Source organism: Maniola jurtina, chromosome 11 (assembly GCF_905333055.1).
Source record: "Maniola jurtina chromosome 11, ilManJurt1.1, whole genome shotgun sequence".
Lineage (NCBI taxonomy): Eukaryota > Metazoa > Arthropoda > Insecta > Lepidoptera > Nymphalidae > Maniola > Maniola jurtina.
Genome location: NC_060039.1, coordinates 789,982 through 808,703, shown reverse-complemented (window position 1 = coordinate 808,703; position 18,722 = coordinate 789,982). Strand labels below are relative to the sequence as shown.

The following is an 18,722-nucleotide window of genomic DNA, read 5'->3' as shown; positions in this document are numbered from 1 at the left end:
TCCACTACTGAGCAAGTGTGTTTTGGCCTTAGTCTGAGTCCACCATGCTGAGGCCTGAGCAAGTGCAGAATGGCAGACTTCACGCACATTTTTGAGATGATTATAATATAGAACTCTCATCTCATGCATGCATATTCCCTCAGATAGTTGTCTTCAAATATTTAGCTTCAAAGTTACAAGGATTCAAAGATTTATATATTATTTAACTCAACTAGATAGTTTTATAAAAATCTGGCAAACTGCAAACACAGATATAAATACTACAAGGAAGGCAAGTTTTTCTAGACCAGATTAACATGTGTCATATAATTAACAAAGCTCTACAGCCTGGACTCAATGGTAACTCAGTTTTTCGGCTGATTGAACTGTAGTACTTTGGTTTGCAGGCAATACGCAAGAAGCGCAATAAAAGAGAAAATATTGTCAAATATGTATTTTTTCAAGTTTTTAAAATATGACAACAACTATAACTTATCACATTAAATGCGTACTTATTTATTGCACGTCAACGTAAATTATCGTGTGATGTTTTAAGTATATAAATTTAATAGATTTTCACCATTTTTCACTGAAATTTTATTTCAATACAAAAGTTGACACCCAAAATTATTGTAAGATTGTTGACGGTAACTAGATTGATACGTATGGTATATGCATGCAAACAATTTAGATATCGCTGCCACAGACAAGAAAATATATTATTTTTAACCAAGTTTTTAACATAATATGCTTATTTTAAATGTCATGGAAGAAAAGGGAAGTAGACAAAAAAAGGTATGACAAAAATATTTTGTAAAACAGAAACCCTCATTATTTGGTAACAAATCATAACCGTATTTTCTACACTTACATAACAATAAAAACTAATCACAAGTTAAACAATTATTAAAAAGATATCTTTATAAATCTCACAAAAATTTTAAATCTCATAATATTCAACTTATAACATTTCTAGGCACACATATATTTCTGTCTGTGATCAAAAATAAATAGGTCACTGCTCTTTCTGATATTTAGGTAAGTAGGTATTATTTATAATGATTTGAAACAGTTGTTGATTTGGAGAAAATAGAGCAAAAACGAATAAACAAGAACAACTTGAACTTTATAAGCTTTTTATTTTACTTACACATTCATAGGTGCTATGTAAATATAAAAATTATTAATATTTTACATGACTATCTTTTTTTGTATTTTCTCATAATATGAGTCTTCGATTGTTATAAATTATTTTTTGTAACATTAGTGATCGTCATAGAAAGTTTAAATTCCTAATAGTCATTTCTAAACCAGTAGAAATGGTACTGGAATTCTATCGTCAGACTAAAGAGCCAGTCACACAGGCCGCGTATGCGTAGACGTAGCGCGTGCCATTGCGTTGTAATGTATGGAACTGTATGAGACATGGCATACCGCTTCCGTGGCGTGAACGTTCGCATAGACGTAATGCGTGCAGTTATGTTTACGCACTAACGCGCGTCACTACGCGTGTCACGTGTACGTGCTTGGTGTGAATCGGCTTTTAAATAGCATAATTAAGGGTCCCAGCAGACACAATGCTTTAGCACCAGCAACCAGCGATTTTGTGACTGCATCGATGCTGCATCGCGATTTGTCAACTGTTTGCGTTTGATCGCTGTATTGAAAAATAAATAAAATCGATTTGATCGTTGCGACAGGAAATTGTATGAGTGAAGTGAATCATATGAGTTTTCGAACAGCAACTAAATGCCATTCGCTGTTTCTAAAAGCATCGTGTCTGCGTGGCCCTAACATTTCCAACTTAGCTATAAAGGCTTAATTTATTGCCACTTGCTGTTCTGAATGATCGCACAATTTAAAAAGAAATTTTTGGGCATAACAATGAACTTATTCGCTGAGCGAAGATATGACTAAAATAATTTCGTAGGTATATTCTAATTTAATTGGAACTTGTGGCTAATGTCTGTGGTTGTTTTCGCTATTGAGGTGAAAGTTGTATGTATCACGCGATAGCAAAGATTTTGTTTCTTGTGCCTTTGAATCAGTCACTAAACTCGGGAATTCTTTACTCACTTGGGATCCAAATTAGGCACTCGCAACTCGCACTAGGTACTTACAACAAAAACAAACTTTGCTATCGTGTTAAACAAAGAACTATCTTTTTTATTTACTTATTTAAAAACTTTACATTCCCAATCCTGTATTAGCCAAGCTTAGTGAAAACCTTTGTGTTTATTTTTAATAAATTCCTTTAAATTTCATTCAAGATCACATTTTATTCTAATTCCTATTTATAATAAAGTAAAGTATTCTAAAGATCGAAATGTTTGTCTATGACGTAATATTATGATACATCACTAAAATGTACAATATGATCTCCTAAGAATTAATTAACTAGGTCTCCCAAAAAGGTGCGAAAAGACTAGAGACTGGTTAACAGTTATATGGAGTTAAGGCCAATAGGATGCATATAGGATGCTCCGACCGGTACTTTAATTCGGCTGTCGCTGTCGGCAAAATAACGTATTTAATCGCTATTCTACCTCCAATATCAGGGAACCCAAGGGTGTCTAGTTTATCGATCGATATTTCGAGTTGCATTTCGCACCTGTTTGAGAAACATCAAACATGGAACCTGAAAAGGTCCTGTAACGATAATTATGTGGTTTCACTTGCAACTACTTCTAAGAGTCACTTTAGTCATGTTATTTAAGTTTTGCTTTTAGTCAAGTGTATTCACTTCAGCCTGAAACATTCACACGTTTCACACGTTTGCTGTTATCAGCTATAAGCAGTACTGCCGATGCTTGACAGGCGGTTTCTCCATCACTCGCTCACACAAACGTAATTTTAATACTAACCAATCAAACTCGATTTTTTTTTTGTAGACGCGTTTTAGATAATCTCGTCGTATCCACGTCGTAGTTTGCTAGAATTTCGTAAAAACAGGTTCAAAGATATGTAAATTCTTGAGACCGCGTGGCTCTGAAACTGAATATTTTATCGGAAATCTGGAAAACCACGGACATAGTTCTAAGAACGTATCCACACATTGAGTTCGATTTGTTAGTATTCAAATGAGAGTCAAACTGCGTTTGTTTGGAGCGCACTACGAACAAACCCCCCTTAAGACCATGGCCTGATCAATGCAACAGGTCGCTTGTGGAAAGTCTGTTGAGGCTGTCGCTGAGGTCGGGGCCGCGCGCGTCCAGCAGCGAGGAGAGGCCGGAGAGCTCTCCAGATGTGAGCTGGTACCCCTCCCCGCGCTCCATGAGGAGGCCGGTGATGGAGGGCGTGTCGGTCGCCGACGACGCTTCCATCAGCTCCTGTTGCGGCAACTGGACAAACGAGTCATTCATTTACCCCCGCAAATATTTAAGAAAACGACGACGAATACAGGGTGTAACCAGTACGCTAGCAAAAAATTTAGCGTTATCCAATGCCAATAAACATTTGCCTTATCTTGTAGTTTTAGTGATTTAGTATTTTTCAAGCCCACATTATATAGCGTGCAAAACTCGGGTCAATGCCGCGTCGTAGGTGGGACATTGACCTGAGTTCGAATGACCTTTTACGGAAGGTCGTAAAAAAGTTCGTTGACCCCTAGCATCAGTCAGATTGTTGCACATTGCAATAGATATTGCATGTTTTATTTGCTATATATTGTGAACCTTTAAAAATACAGAATTTAAAAAAAACAGAAATACAAAATTATGGTAACATATCAGTAATTATTATCAGCTAATTACTATCAGCTAATTATTATCAGTAATTATTAACAGATAATTACTATCACCTGTCTTCGTTTTTCCTAGCGTTCTGGTTACACTCTGTATAGTGTGTGTTTTTAACTGGGACAGTATAAGGAAATCCATACGTCTCAGTAAAAAACGCACTATATTCCTATGAGATAAGAACATCCTAATACCTACTTATCGGTATCCCACTTCGATTGCTTGACCAGAGCAAGAGGTCGGGCACCACTAATTTCTAACCTCTCGCTCTAATTGTTAATTGAAGTGGGCTAGATGTTTGCTTCAAGTAATTAGGGACGCTCGATCCACCTTTGGTACATATTCATGGATGAAACCTACTGGCATACAGCCAAAGCGGTGGGTTTTGTCGAATAGGTTAGCGCTAGGTAAATAATTAAACTTTTGTTTTTAATAACTCATTGAAATGTTTTTAATATTTGAAATTTATATTATAACAGAGCTAAATAATATTTAACAATTTTATTGCTGTATTTGGTTAGGAAAAATATGTCCCAAACCTGGAGAAACATGCTCTGATTTCTCCATGCGTTATTGGAGAAATCCCGCTTACCAGAGCCATCTGATAACACTGCATGTGAACTGGGTTTGCATGTGCGGGGGAAACTGTTTTGATGTAGGTAATTAAATAAAACTCACCTGTTGTTGTTGCATTGGGTTAGGAGAGATGTGCCCCATGGCGGGAGAAACGTGCCCCATGGCAGGAGACACGTGCCCCATGTTGGGGGACACGGGCCCCATACTCGGGGACATCCCTCCGTGCGTCATCGGGGATATTCCGCCCACCGGAGACATGACTTGCCCCATTGGGGACATCTGAGACATCTGCATGTTGGGGGAAATGGATTGTATGGGCTGCAGAGTGTTCTGTTGCAGATAGTTGGGCATGGGCTGCATGTTCGATGCCATGCTGGGCAGGTTTGACGGCTGCAGGCCGGGAGACAGCTGTGGCAGGTGGGTGTAGGTTTGCTGCCACTGCATGTCCTGGTTGTAACCCATGTGACTCGCCCCCGGTAAGTTCAGCGCTGGCATTTGCCATTGCTGAAAATAAAAGACAATAATATATAGGTTATTTGAGGTCGCACCTACTCTTTTTAGGGTCCCGTACCCGAAAGTACCAACGGGGCCCTAGTACTAAAGCTAAGCTTCCGCTGTTCATCCGTATGCCAGTGGACTGTATCTCGTGAACCGTAATAAATAGAGAGTTGAAGTTTTCACAGAATGTGTATTCCTATTGCCGCTAACAACACATACCTAGTTTATAAACATTTAAAAATGGCCGCCATGAAAATTTTAAAAAACCCGTATTATTTCTTGTGATACAGATTCCTTCGTCTGCGAGTCTGACTTGACGACAATCATGCCTTGTCTTTTACCAATTTTTTTTGTAAAACACTAATCTCTCTATATTTTCGATGAAACTGTGTGTATGCATGCGTGCGTGCATGCATGCGTGCGTGCTTATGTGTGTTCAATCACGACACAACGGATCGACGTGGTTTTTTGCATGGGTATAGTTAAGGACCTGGAGAGGTACATACGCTAATTTTATCTAGTATTACTATTACTACTGTCCTAACATGTTACCTGGTAGGAGTTGTCCTGTTCCTGTTCATAGGATGGCGAGAAAACGCTCCGCGGACTCGTCTGGTGTGGTGGCGTCATACCTGCACGGAACATGTCACTGTATAGTTTATACACGAGTATATATGACAAGACCGTCGCTATACATTTATTATAAGCTAACTTATTTTATTTTTTATTTAAGTAGATATAAGTTAGCCTTTGACTGCAATCTCAACTGGTGGTAAGTGATGATGCAATCTAAAATGGAAGCGGGCTAACTTGGAAGGGCTATGGCTGATGTCAGTTTTTATTCAACCCATACGCCTTTGGTTTCTAAACGGGATCGTACCGGAACGCTTAATCTCTTGATGTAGGCGCTTTAGGATTTAAATTAAAAAAAATGTGTTTCAGGAATTTTACAAATTCTGCCCAATAGAGGCTGGAATTACTATCAGTTGCGCATACTAGACTGGATTGGATGCCACCACAGAATTATAAATAAGTTAATAGAAATATGATATCTGCATTCTTCTATGCCTATTGTGAGCATATGGCTTATTTTAGCCTAGTTTAAGTTCATTCTACATTTTACACAGCCATACTATAGTCAACTTTTTAATAAAATCCAAATAATAAATAACCGAAAACTGTTTAAAAAACAATCAAAATATAATACCTATCGGTTCGGGTTTGATAGGATCGCCACCATAAGCCCCTCCTGCAAAAAAAAATTTAAATGTTGAAATAAAGGTCCAACTATCCATCAAATATATTTACAAAAGCTAAAAAAATCAATCCGCCCAAACAACAAAATTAATATCAAAACCAGCAAAGACAACAAAAACAATAGTTGACACACCTCAACCATTTCATTTTGAAATAAACCACAGAATGTTAAGATGATAGAAATGATGTATGTTATTCTGTAATAGTAGGACAGATTTGAGAAAACCTACATCCATACGTCACGGACAAATCGTGGTCAGAAGCGGTACAGAAATAATTAACCTAAAACGGCTTAAATTAAAACATTTAACACTATCCAAATAGTATGTAATGTATAACTAACTAGCTCATGAGGTACGCAAATTCGTCCTCGTGGATTTAGAATTTTAAATCCTGTGCGAACTTTTTGATCTTCCGGGATAAAAAGCAGCCAATGTCCGTCTCTACGACGCAAGCAATCTCTGTACCTTATCAAAATCGGCTAAGCGGATGGGCCGTGAAAATGTAATAAACAGACAGACATACTTTCGCTACAGTAATATTGTTTATACAATAATTCGTACTGATGTTTCACTAGCCACCTGTGCGGCGATAAGCTCACTCTTTACACTTTTGTTCATATTTTGAACTCTGTGGGTCACAATTGTTGAGGTGTGTCTGTGAAACGATAAACGAATCCTAGCAATTTTCTGAAGAAATAAAAGCATGCTTGTTATGATTAAAAAGAAAAAGATTAAAATACGCTATAATTTGGTAACCATGCATACAAAATATGCTAATATGCATGTGTGTTAAAAACTAAAAACTTAACAAAAAGCTTAAAAATAATCTATTTTAAAAATAAATGGAACTTTCTACAGCCGCAAATTTAAAGAATTTTGTATCCCAAATAAGATGTCAAATTTATGCCAGGTGGCAAATATTATTTTTAAATAAAAAATCACTGGCTTATACGAAAACTTTTCACCGAAAAATTAGTCTATAACTTTAAATTTGTGGCCTAAAACAAAATTAAACAATAAACAAAAACATAGCTCAAAATAAATATCTACGCATACAAAAACACACCCATGCTATGAAATATATCTGTACCTTTTAAACCGCATTACTATTGGGTATGTTGAAGGGATATATAGTAAGAAAAATTATATCCTTATTTTTATTTGCATATAAATATTATAAATTCCACGCACCCAAAGCTATGCTATATTAATATTTCTTCTTTCCTTATAAAATTGTACAAAATTTTATTTTGTTCATATTTTAGGCGCAATTATTTTGAAATGGCAACCATTATTGCGACTAGAATTAAAGTTTGTTACAAAATGCCTTGATCATAAGCTGTCGAGTAAATCAATGCGTCGGTGGAGTTGGCGGAAATCTGTCAATTTATAAAAAAATTGAATGAACTCATAAACTTATTTGACAGCTCAAGGTTGAAGCCTATAGAGCGCACTTTGACTTTGCTCACACTTAAGACACTGGTAAAACGAGACAGCGTTATATCGCTGGTATAAACTATCTCCTTTTGACTGAAACTTAAGTCTGAGCAAAGTCAAAACACTCTCTATAGATGCTCTAATTATTTTACTATGAATTTGACAAATTATCGCCATCTCACTACAAATTCGCGTTTGTTAACTTGAAAACTTACAATCAATCATGATCTTATATCCATATAACAATTTATTTATTTACTTTTCTAATGTAATAATCTGTTCAGATATGTTTTGCGTATAATTTGGTAACTAAGGCAAATCACAGGAAAATGATAATTGCTTTAACTTACAATATTACAAAAGTTTAATATTATTTTTTAAGTACATCAAACAATTTACCCACATCCCAGGTAGAAGTTTTCCACGCAAGTGTAAACATGGCTTGTTTTTGCTATGTATAATATAGCTTTAGAAAAAGTACTTGAAATAACTAGGTACTAAATTTAATAAAACGCAGCATTAAACTAAGAAATACAAGTTTTCCAAGCTGTATAGATCAGCAATATTCATTTATGCAATATGTATAATTGCATTATGAACATTGTTTTCCCCGGATTCCTGCCAAAAACTAATAAGTATAAAATATTTAATACTTTCTCACAAATGCACACAAATGCTTTGCCGAAGGCGAAGCCGAGATATAGATACATCTTAAATATATTTAAGAAACTTAATATTGCAAAAAAAACATGATAAACCTGCAATGCAAAACTAACAAAAATAAATGACCATTCAAGAACACACATATTCACATTAGCATATTTTTCTATTATGTAAGTAAATCGAATATAATGTTGTAACAAATCAATTAAATCGATTTTCTTAGATTAAGTATACTTATTTTAACTTTAACTGAAGTGATGATTTTAAATTCCACATAATCAATAACGATACGACACGCAAGAGCAATATTTTTACGCAAACAGGCGATTTTTTGAATTGATTTGAAAGTGTGTGAATGCTTGTTATTTTATGAAAATTATTAAAATATAACAATGATAGAATAAAACAAAATAAAGTAACAATAAGACCTTCAACAAAAAAAAATCTTTTAACATACTAGTATAAATTTTATGCTAATAAAAATAGTGAGTTCAACTCGTTTTATGTAATTTCATTTCATAAGCACCAACACGAATTTAATGAAAATATTGAAAACATTCATAAATATCTTAAACACTTAAAATGTGCTTACACTAAAGAAATAATATAAAGTGAAAATAATATAGGCACTTAAATAAGTAGATTTCTAATCGCTATTACTTTTTTCTACATAATGTTATTGATAAAATTATAACTATCTAAAGAATGACAAGAAAATTAACAAATTTCGTACATTTTTCTAACAAATAATATAACGAAGTGTACAGGACGAATTATTAATAGCTTAAATTATGATTAACAAAACAACATAAACCTTTTCTAACTAACACCAAAATCCGAAAGTCGACCAGCACCAAAGTTTTATGAATTCACAAAGTTATAACCAAAGTACCTTTTACAAAATATGATTGTAACTTTTGCAATACAAGCATACATTCATTTTGCAGATTTCTTGACTGCAAAATTTTTGACCAATTGATTAACCATCACCAAAACCCATCACCTAAAATCAACGCTGGACATAAAAAACCACTTAGTAAAATACAGTCACAAAGTAAAATAAAATATATAGTCATTTTTTGGTAAACACATGTACGAGTAAATATATTTTTTTCTGACTGTATTTACAAAATATATGAAGTTAATCATATATACAGAGTCAAAGTGCAACTTTGGTCCAATCCAACCAATTTACCTAGAAGTTGTTTAATGTATTTTTCTTTATATTTTCGTTTAAGTAAATATAAAAAAAATACAGGTTTTATAATTTATTGTAATTTACTGCAATGATCTATCTGTGACCGAAATCTCATGTGACTAATTCTAAACCCAGTGGGTAAGAACTGTTAATGTCAGTTAGTCAGTTCCTCGTTTTGTGTGCCTAGCAAAAAATTGAGATTTTCGGGAACGTTTTATTTGATAACTTTAAATGCTTTATCTGTATTTAGGACTCTTAGGCTGAGATTTATAGAGCGTACTTTTACTTTGCCCACACTTAACTTAGAGTTAAAACGAGACAGAGTTATGGACCTGGCATAAAACCGTCTCGCTTTAACTGTGTCTGAGCAGAATCAAAATATGCTCTATAGATTTTAGCCCTAGAATGAATTATTTAGTGACTTGAAGGTAACTCTGTATACACAATTAACTATAAATAAAAGAAATAATAAATATTGTGAATGAAACTCACTTTCTTCGTACGTCAAGAGAGACGACGATAACGGTTTCCGTTTCTTAGGCCCTAAATAATGTTCCGCACCTAGAACATAGCAAAACAAGTTTAACACACAAATACTATAAATACTACTAGAAACCCGCCCCGGCTTCACACGGGTACAATGTAGATACTAATGTGGTGTCAGTGTGAAGTGATTTCTTGTTTTTTACATATTCCTATTTCAAAAGAATAAGACAGCATTTTTAAGAAAAGAATAAGACAGCAGCAGGCTAGTTCTTCCGACATCTTGAATAATTGTCGTTATGTTTCAACAAATTGACACAAACCAGTAAACTAAATGCGTAAAGACATTTAGTTTGCACGAGAATGGGATAGAGAACTTTCCATCTCTTTCTTGTCCAGTTAACATTAACTTGGAAAGTACTCTAGGGTCTCAAGTGATACAACCGTGCATGATAGCATTTGAACAGGGTAATAGTAGGTTTCCGAAGACCAAAACAGATTTTCTTTTTAAAATAAGCATTGAAAATTCCTCGAAAAGTATTTTTTCACATTTCAATATATTCGTTCTTAAAAAGATTTATAAAAACTTGGCAAAATGGATATAACGAATACAAAAAGGTTAGTTTTGAAATTTGCTCCCGTCCACGGGCGAATAGTAGCAACTGGTCTCATCGAACTCCGACACCGTGGCGTGAGGTGCGACCGCCATATACAACGCGTAATGCTCTGCCTCAGTCAAATCCAAATCATCCTGGAGCTTCTTGAACGCGGATGCGTCGAGGGCGAGAACGCTCTCTGCCACCAGGATTGTACCCCCATCGGTCGGAGGTATGGGGGCTAAACTAGCGGGACGTTTTAACGACGTTTGAGAAATGGATTTCTCATCGCCGTCTCCATGTAAGGATATATGGGTTATGCTATCCGCGTAACTTAGTCCGGTACCCGACGCGTTATCCTTTAGCGACGTATGAGACACGGCGGATTTGAATTTGGAAGGACGGATTCCGGAAACGCTACTGACGGATCTACCGACTGGTTTGGATGGAACATCCTTTTTGCCCTCGGATTTAATACTTGGCGCGGGGGATTTATCCTTTCTACGGAATAATCGCGAGAAGAACGACCGTTTTTTGGGTGCAGGGGGTAAAGCCGGCTCGCTTTTGGCTACGGTCAAATTAGACTCTAACTTCAAAGCATCCGGATTTCGAGTAATCGGCAATTGTTTACCCGGTTTCAAAATGCTATCGACTGAAGTTTGACTAGTTTTGAATGATTCCGTAGTTTTTCGGACTCGTTTCGGTGGCAAAGGAGGCGCGTCGTCCGTGTCGCGTTTTAACGGGGTGAACTCGACGATGGGGCCTCGATAAGTTTGTACTTGGACGTCTTCGTAAGGAAGAGATTCGGGCTCGTTGATCTGGACGGGGTTTTTGAAAGCTAATTGGAGGCTGGTATAGGTTCCCGCGTCGTTAAAGTCCTCTAGATCAGTTTCGGTGTCGTTGGTAACGTTTTCGAGGCGCGTTCTATTCTCGGAGTATATTTCGTCCAGTTCGGCGACCTGGTCGAGCAGGTCGTCCAGACTTTTTTCGTTGGAGTCTATGACCATTACGTCTGTGTCTGGTTCTTCGATGGTTATGTTGGCGTTGATATCGGGTTCTACTTCTAAGGTATCGCTAGTGGAGGAGACTAGCTCGTCTGTCGGTTTGTCAGTGTTGTTGTTGCCGTCTATTTGTGTGTTGGTGTGTGTGTGCTGGTTGTGTGTGTCTGCGAGTAGCAGCGACAGAACGCTGAGGTCCGGGAGAGGTTTTCGCGCGGTACCTAGGTTGCTGGGGATGTATTCGAAGGGGATCGCGTTGCTCCGGGCGTTGTCTGATGTTCTCTTCAGTTGTAGGTACACCTGAAAAGAAATAATACAGTGAGACATTGATAAAATGGCAATCAAGTTACTATAGAAGGCGGAGTTTAAAATTCAACAAGATCTTGTATGGCTTTATGTTATTTTTGGCGTGACAGTTTTTTTAAATAAGAATATTAGCTATTTTAATCATGACTAACATTCCCTTTTTCCTCCAACTAAGCATAACAGCTTGTGCTAGGAGTAGGTGGGACAATAAACGGTAGGAATCACTATATCTGTAGGAATCAATAGGTGGGTTCGTTTGTACAAACACATTAAAATCACAATAGAAATGGATTTACTTTGTCGAATTCAATATTGCAGCCACAAAATCCCATTCAAATAATGGTAAAGCTCCACTATCAGGATTTGGTAAATAATTCCTCATATCACGAATTGTGTGGCTAGCGGCAATCGTATAGTTCCGCACATTCGCGCAAACTCAAATGGTTGGTACGAAAATAGGTGTTTTGAAAATCCCGCGGGAATTCTTTGTTTTTCCGGGATACATCTAATACACCTCAAGGAGGACTATTCGCTGTTACAGAATGTTTCTGTCAGCCGGCTGACTTGCCAAACTTGTTGAAAAATTCGCCAAACACAAAACTTTCGCCATATATCCCGAATAGTGTAGCCAGTTGATTTGCCAAATGCCGAACTATCGTGCCCGAACTCGAATGGCACGACTGGCTAACGAACCCTTGAATCATTTACCGAATTCCGATAATGGAGCCCTACCATAAGCAACGGTTAATTTGCCTCATTGGCGCTCCGCCAGCGCGTTATGTCAGCGGCCCGAGTTAATATGCCCCGATACATATACACATTATACATATATGCATTATACGCACATATACCGAGCACGTTGAGATCGCATCTCTCATTGAGAAGCTATATTTACCGGCATTATCTGATTTATGGCAATGCCTTAACCGGTCGTTTCCTTTGGATGTATATCATGTTTCCATTCAAAGTCTACTGAATTAGAAATCTATGCCTAAAACTTCAAGTTTGTCAGTAAGTTAGTTTAAAATCGATTGCAAACTTTTTCCGACAAACTAACTAACAATTAACCAACAGACAGACAGGAAAGTAAGTTATTGTTGCAGTCATCCCATTCCAACCTATGTTTAAAACAAGACTAGCTCATTGGGAAGTTACTTTGACATTGATTGCAAAAGTGCCGAACATTCCAACAACAAAGCCAGTAAATAAAAACGTGTTAAAGCCACTGACCTGAACATGGTTCTGTTCATTGGGGTTGCGATAGGGTGGCGTCTGGAACACCACCGCGTACTGGCGATGCACCAGCACCACGTTGGCGTTGGCCTCCCACACCGTCCTGTCACCCTCCTTCTGGAAGAACACCACCATGACGTCCTCTTTCGTCACCTGCGGGCAGAGAACATACCTGAATGTAAAGCCAAGCAATAAGAACCGATAAGAAATACGCAAAATACTAAACGGGCCAGTATCAAAGGTCTAGAAAAGTTGAAGTGCATCCTGCACTTAAGCTCTGGATGAGGACGCATTCGATTTTTAAAGATGGTCATTGGGCAGTAAAAAAGTAAGTTCTTGTTGTAGATAATGAGAGATGGAGTCGCACGCGTTTGGTGCGCTAGTCTTCGTCGGACAATAGAACGCAGCACGAGCGCAGTGAGCGCAAGACTTACCCTCTCACAGAGCAGGATGACCTCCGTGTCGCCCTTAGCAGAGCCGGAGCAATGGCTGATGCGCGTGATGATGAGGTCACTGAGCGCCTTCTTGTCGTAGATGATATCAGACACTACAGGTGGAAGGGAGTGACGCACGCGGTTGGTGCGTTCGTCTTGTATGAACACCTGGAAGCACAGCCGCACGGCATTCAGGTCGATGCTTTGCGGTTGGTTCCGGTGGTTGAAGCCGGCTGGAACAATAACTCTATTTTAAAATTCAAAATATTAAAACTTAAAACTATAGGGTGTAGCGCATAACTGAATAGGCTGTTTTTATGTTGTAGTACATTTATGTTCATAAACTTTCTTCTATTTCATTTGATACCCCACTCGATACGATAGCAAAAAAAAATCTTGGAGACCCCCAGTTTTTTTGATGTAACATCCGGTAGGTCAATTTTTTTATATAAAATTTAATCTATGTTCATCAAAATCGGCTCTAATTCTAATTCATCCTCACCTCATTCATCAAAATCGGCTCAGTAATTTAGGCGCTACAGTGGAACACACAGAACCCGATACAAACATACGTTTACATTTCCCCTCCTTTTGACCTTGCCGTAGTCGGTAAAAAAAAAAAAGAATAGGAGGCGGACGTAGTGCGTGAAGTGGTCCAATACAAATAGCCGTTAGCCCATAGTTGACCGTGTTTCGTGCGTGCGCGGGTATTTCTGGCGCGTGCTATTTCTCGCTGTATCGCGAGCGACGCCTTGCAACCGATCGCGCTTGTTTCGCAACATAACTCATACTTTTATTTTCAACTAGCTGATGACCGCGACTTCGTTCGCGCGGATATAGGTTTCTTGAAAAATCCCGTGGGAATTCATTGATTTTCCGGGATAAAAAGTAGCCTAAGTGTTAATCCAGGGTATAATCTGTCTCCACTTGCTGAAGCTTTTGCGTGAAAGAGTAACAAACATCCATACATACAAACTTTCGCGTTTAGTAGGACAAGCGATCCGCCCCGGCTTCGCACGGGTGCACTGTAAATACTAATATGGTGTCAGTGTGGTTATTTCGTTAGATTTCAAAAGAACAAAACAGCATTTTCGATTAAAGCTCTCAGTCGGCTTGATTTCTTCTGATATCTTAAACAATAATCGTCATATATTTCAGCAAGTTAACACAGAACAATATGAAACTATAGGTATAAACCTCTATTCGCAAAGTCGCACTAAAATCCTTTGGCTGTTGGAGAGCTACCAGTGTAAGAACTTTTCAAATTGGTTCAGGAAATCCTGAACAAAATCATAAACTTCTCCAAATAGTTTACTAGTAGTTTAGATTGGTTACATGTTAACATATTGTTCTGTATTCAAGTCGGGAAATAGAATAAGTATTGGCCTTGGGAGTTATTTTCTGGCGGTTTAAGCTTATTGTTGTAAGAAAGAAAAAAGATGTTCAATAATGATTTAACACCAATTGTATCTTAAAAAAATTTAGTTACAGCGATTTTGGCTGTAAGTACTTATTATAAGTTTAGATTAAGACCAATGTATATAACCCAAATTTGCAATAAATTTATTAATTGATGGATCAATCCTATTCCTCTTAAATCCATACTAATCCATATTTGTAATATTATAAATGCGAAAGAGTCTGTCTGTCTGTCTGCTAGCTTTTCACGGCCCAACAGTTCAACCTATTTTCATGGGTACAGAGTTAGCTTACATCCCGGGGACGGATATAAGCTACTTTTTATCCTGGAAAATCAAAGAGTTAATTAGTTTACTACGAAAAATAAATTAGTGTGCTAAATCACATGTAGATGGCACTGTCTGTCATTAAATTGCAGTGTTGCACATAATAGTGTTATATCTTGAACGTTGGTACGGAACCCCTTCGCATGCGAGTCCGACTCGCACTTGACCGGTTTCTTTACTTATACAACTAACTAATTTATGATGAGACAAGTCTCGGAGCAATTCATCAAATCCGCAGTTTTCCGATAAGAAACGTGTTTTATGTGATATATATCAGTCATTGAGATGAAACAGACGCCCGTTGTGGATTTACGAACACTTTATTGTATTTACTGATATCGGATTGGTAGTTGCGCGGATTACTCATCTGCTCATACAAATTACGACTAGATAATAATAGATAATATTATAACAATCGCTCACTTTGTTTTCTGTTGTTTGTGCTGTGTAAAACTATAAATCTTTGTAAAGCATTGAAGCTTTTACGGTGAAGGAAAACATTGTGAGAAAACCTGCAGCCTGAGAGTTCTCTATAAAGTTTTCAAAGGTGTGTGAAGTCTGCCAATCCGCACTTGGCCAGCATGGTGGACTAGGACCAAACTCTTCTCATACTGAGAGGAGACCCGTGTTCTGTAGTGAGCCGGCGCGATGGGTTGATCATAATGATGATGAACTGACGACCTCTCTGGCGCAGTGGTAACCGCTGTGGTCTTATTAGCGGGAGGTCCCGAGTTCGATTCCCGGCAGGGGTTTGGAATTTTATAATTTCTAAATCTTAAGACTGGTCTGGTAGGTGACTTCGGCCGTGGCTAGTTACTACCCTACCGGTAAAACCGTGCCACCAAGCGATTTAGCGTTCCGGTATGGTGTCGTGTAGAAACCAAAGGGGCACGGGTTTAATAAAAAACTGCCAATACTCCTTCTAGGTTAGCCTGCTTCCATCTAAGACTGCATCCTCATCTATCAGTCATCACTTACCACCAGGTAAGATTGCAGTCAAGGGCTAACTTGTATATGAATTTAAAAAAAAATCGTTGACGAACTAGTTTTTTCTACACGGATTTATACATCGATGGATTTAAAGATCTATTTCCTGGGAAGTTTATTGAGTAATATGACGTTAGGGCCAGACATGCAAGTAGACGGCATAATTTAACCCGTAATTATATTTATAGAGTGGGATTTACGCGGGAAAAATGTAAATATTTACAAACGTCTGCTCTGGATACCGGCATTTATGGCGTTAAACGTAATTTCCGCATTATTATGCAACCGATAGTGAATTAATTTGTATGTTTATAAACAATTAATTCCAAACCTAACAGGCTTGAGGCTGTTCATTTCATGATTCTTGGTCAACGGGAAGTACCCTATAGGTTTGCTTGATTGACACGACAGACGGACAGACAGACGACAAAGTAATCGTAACGGGTTCCGTTTTTCCTTTTGAAGTATACGGAGCCCTAAAAACACCTTGGTAGTAGGTATAGACTATAGACGAAAGTTTTGTCTATACCTACTACCAAGTCAGCCCTATACCTACCTACCAGTATACCTACCTATCAGCATACCTACTATCTGTCAGTTTTGCAACAGTCGTGACTCGTGACGTGGTATCTAGATTGTTCTAACAGTAGTCTCCTATAGGTCAAGGAAACTCACTCTTGAAGGGGTCAACCCGCAACCGCTCCCTGGTCTTGAGCGCGTTGGCGATGTCTTTCCGCTTGACGCACTGGATGCCCAGGTTGCTGAAGGACACCTGCGGGTTGTCCTCCGTGATGGTGGTCTTCACTGTGCACACGCCTTCGTCGCATTTCTCTCTGCCGACTAGGTTGTGTGGGTGAGGTCTGGGGACAAATAGATGCATTACACTATAGTACCGTAGGCAAACCGTAGCACATTCCTTTATTCTATACACGTGAATATGTTTTCCTTTCATGATGGCTTTCTTGATGATGAAAAAATCTTGGACCGAATTTCGGCAACCTCCCCGGCGCAACGGTAAGCACTGTAGTCTTTTTAGTGGAAGGTCCCGGGTTCGATTCCCGGCAGGTGTTTGGAATTTCATAATTTCTAAATCTCTGGTCTGGTCTCTGGGAGGCTTCGGCCGTGGCTGGCTAGTTACCACTCTATCGGCAAAGCTGTGCTGCCAAGCGAAACCACAGGGGGTATGGGTTTAATAAAAACTGCCGTACCACTTCCAGGTTAGCTCGTTTCTATTTTAGACTGAATCATCACATCACTTACCACCAGGTGAAATAGCAGTGAAGGGCTAACTTGTATCTGAATTTATAAAAAAATCTTATTTCGTAATGTTGTTTCGTAACGCGCTACCATGTGCAGTCTCGTGTCGAAGAACACGTGGAGCGATAGGTATATAAACTACACTATACAAGTATACTATACAAACTATACAGCCAAGTTTCTTGAATACATACCTATTTATTTTCCTAATACACTGAATGAGCTCAAACACGTTCCTTTCTCAGACTTGGCGAACATAGAGATTTAGCCACACTGGTATATTTGATTTTTTGGCGTTCGTCATCATCATCATCAACAAAAGAAGTGCACAGCTGGACATAGGACTCTTGTAGGGACTTCCACACTTTTTCGTGGATCCTGATTCCTGATATTAAGTACCTATTAGAAGCGCCGAAATAACCAAACCTTTAGGTAGGTAAGTATAACTAGTGGCACAACTTTCAATGTGTTCATGAACAAATAAATAATTAATTTAATTAGTATTTTCAATTTCCAAAGTAAGATAACTATACCAAGTGGGATATCATATGAAAGGGCTTTACTTGAAAATTCTTAAATAGATTTTTATTTATTTTTATGCATAATAGTTTTTGATTTATCGTGCAAAATGTCGGAAAAAATACCCAAGTACGGAACCCTGGGTGCGCGAGTCTGACTCGCACTTGGCCGGGTTTTTTTTTAACTTTCAAAATGGTTGAGGAACAATGCACTACAACTACACCATCTAGTGCGCAACCAAAATCTCACCCGGTTACTTCCACATGTAACTTTGTCACTATCAGGACAACTAACCCTAAAACCTAGGGTATCTATATTACAATCTTGAGGATAAATAACGGGACCGCGCCAGTTAATGTGCGTGCACCTTACGCACCGAGTGAGTCACCCCCCCCAGTATCCGTAATTTGCTATAACACCCACGCACAAGATACATATAAATAAAATACATCACACCTCCACTAACAGAGTCTTGACTCATTCATTCATCCCCTTCTTTCTATTTTAGGGTATATTTTAGGTTAGGGTTTTATTAGTAAGGCCATTCATTGACCTTAACCAATGATATAATACCATTGATCTGTTACGACTTACAAAGCCGTATAAACAAACGTTACCTTACTTTTAGACTTTGGTATTCAGATTTCGTTCTGAACCTCATTGGATGTAATTGTAAAATCCCAAAGGAAGAAGAAGGGTGCCAAAATCTAAAGTTTAGTTAGGTTACGTCAGAACATATTCATGTGCTCGGCCTAGGTTCGATTGGGTAATATTATCTTAATAAGTATTATCAGATGCTCAGTATTCTATGATATCA

The 18,722-nt window shown here is 37.9% G+C and overlaps 1 protein-coding gene across 8 annotated transcripts in view; it reads right to left on the bottom strand.

The window, feature by feature from the left end:
- Positions 1–418: 418 nt before the first annotated feature.
- Positions 419–18,722, bottom strand: part of LOC123869380 (embryonic polarity protein dorsal) — a 34,248-nt gene continuing 15,944 nt past the window's right edge. For 6 of the 8 annotated variants that reach the window (XM_045912274.1, XM_045912272.1, XM_045912271.1 and 3 more), the window contains 4 exons: positions 16,805–16,989; positions 13,398–13,630; positions 12,961–13,116; positions 9,945–11,724 (listed from right to left, as the gene is read on the bottom strand). In XM_045912274.1, coding sequence (XP_045768230.1) covers positions 10,450–11,724; positions 12,961–13,116; positions 13,398–13,630; positions 16,805–16,989 — 1,849 coding nt within the window. In that variant the 3' untranslated portion in view covers positions 9,945–10,449. Of the gene's footprint in view, positions 3,321–4,394; positions 4,797–5,342; positions 5,423–5,997; positions 6,040–9,839; positions 9,909–9,944; positions 11,725–12,960; positions 13,117–13,397; positions 13,631–16,804; positions 16,990–18,722 lie in introns of those variants that run through there. The other 2 variants (XR_006796881.1, XM_045912278.1) reach the window with 2 other exon arrangements.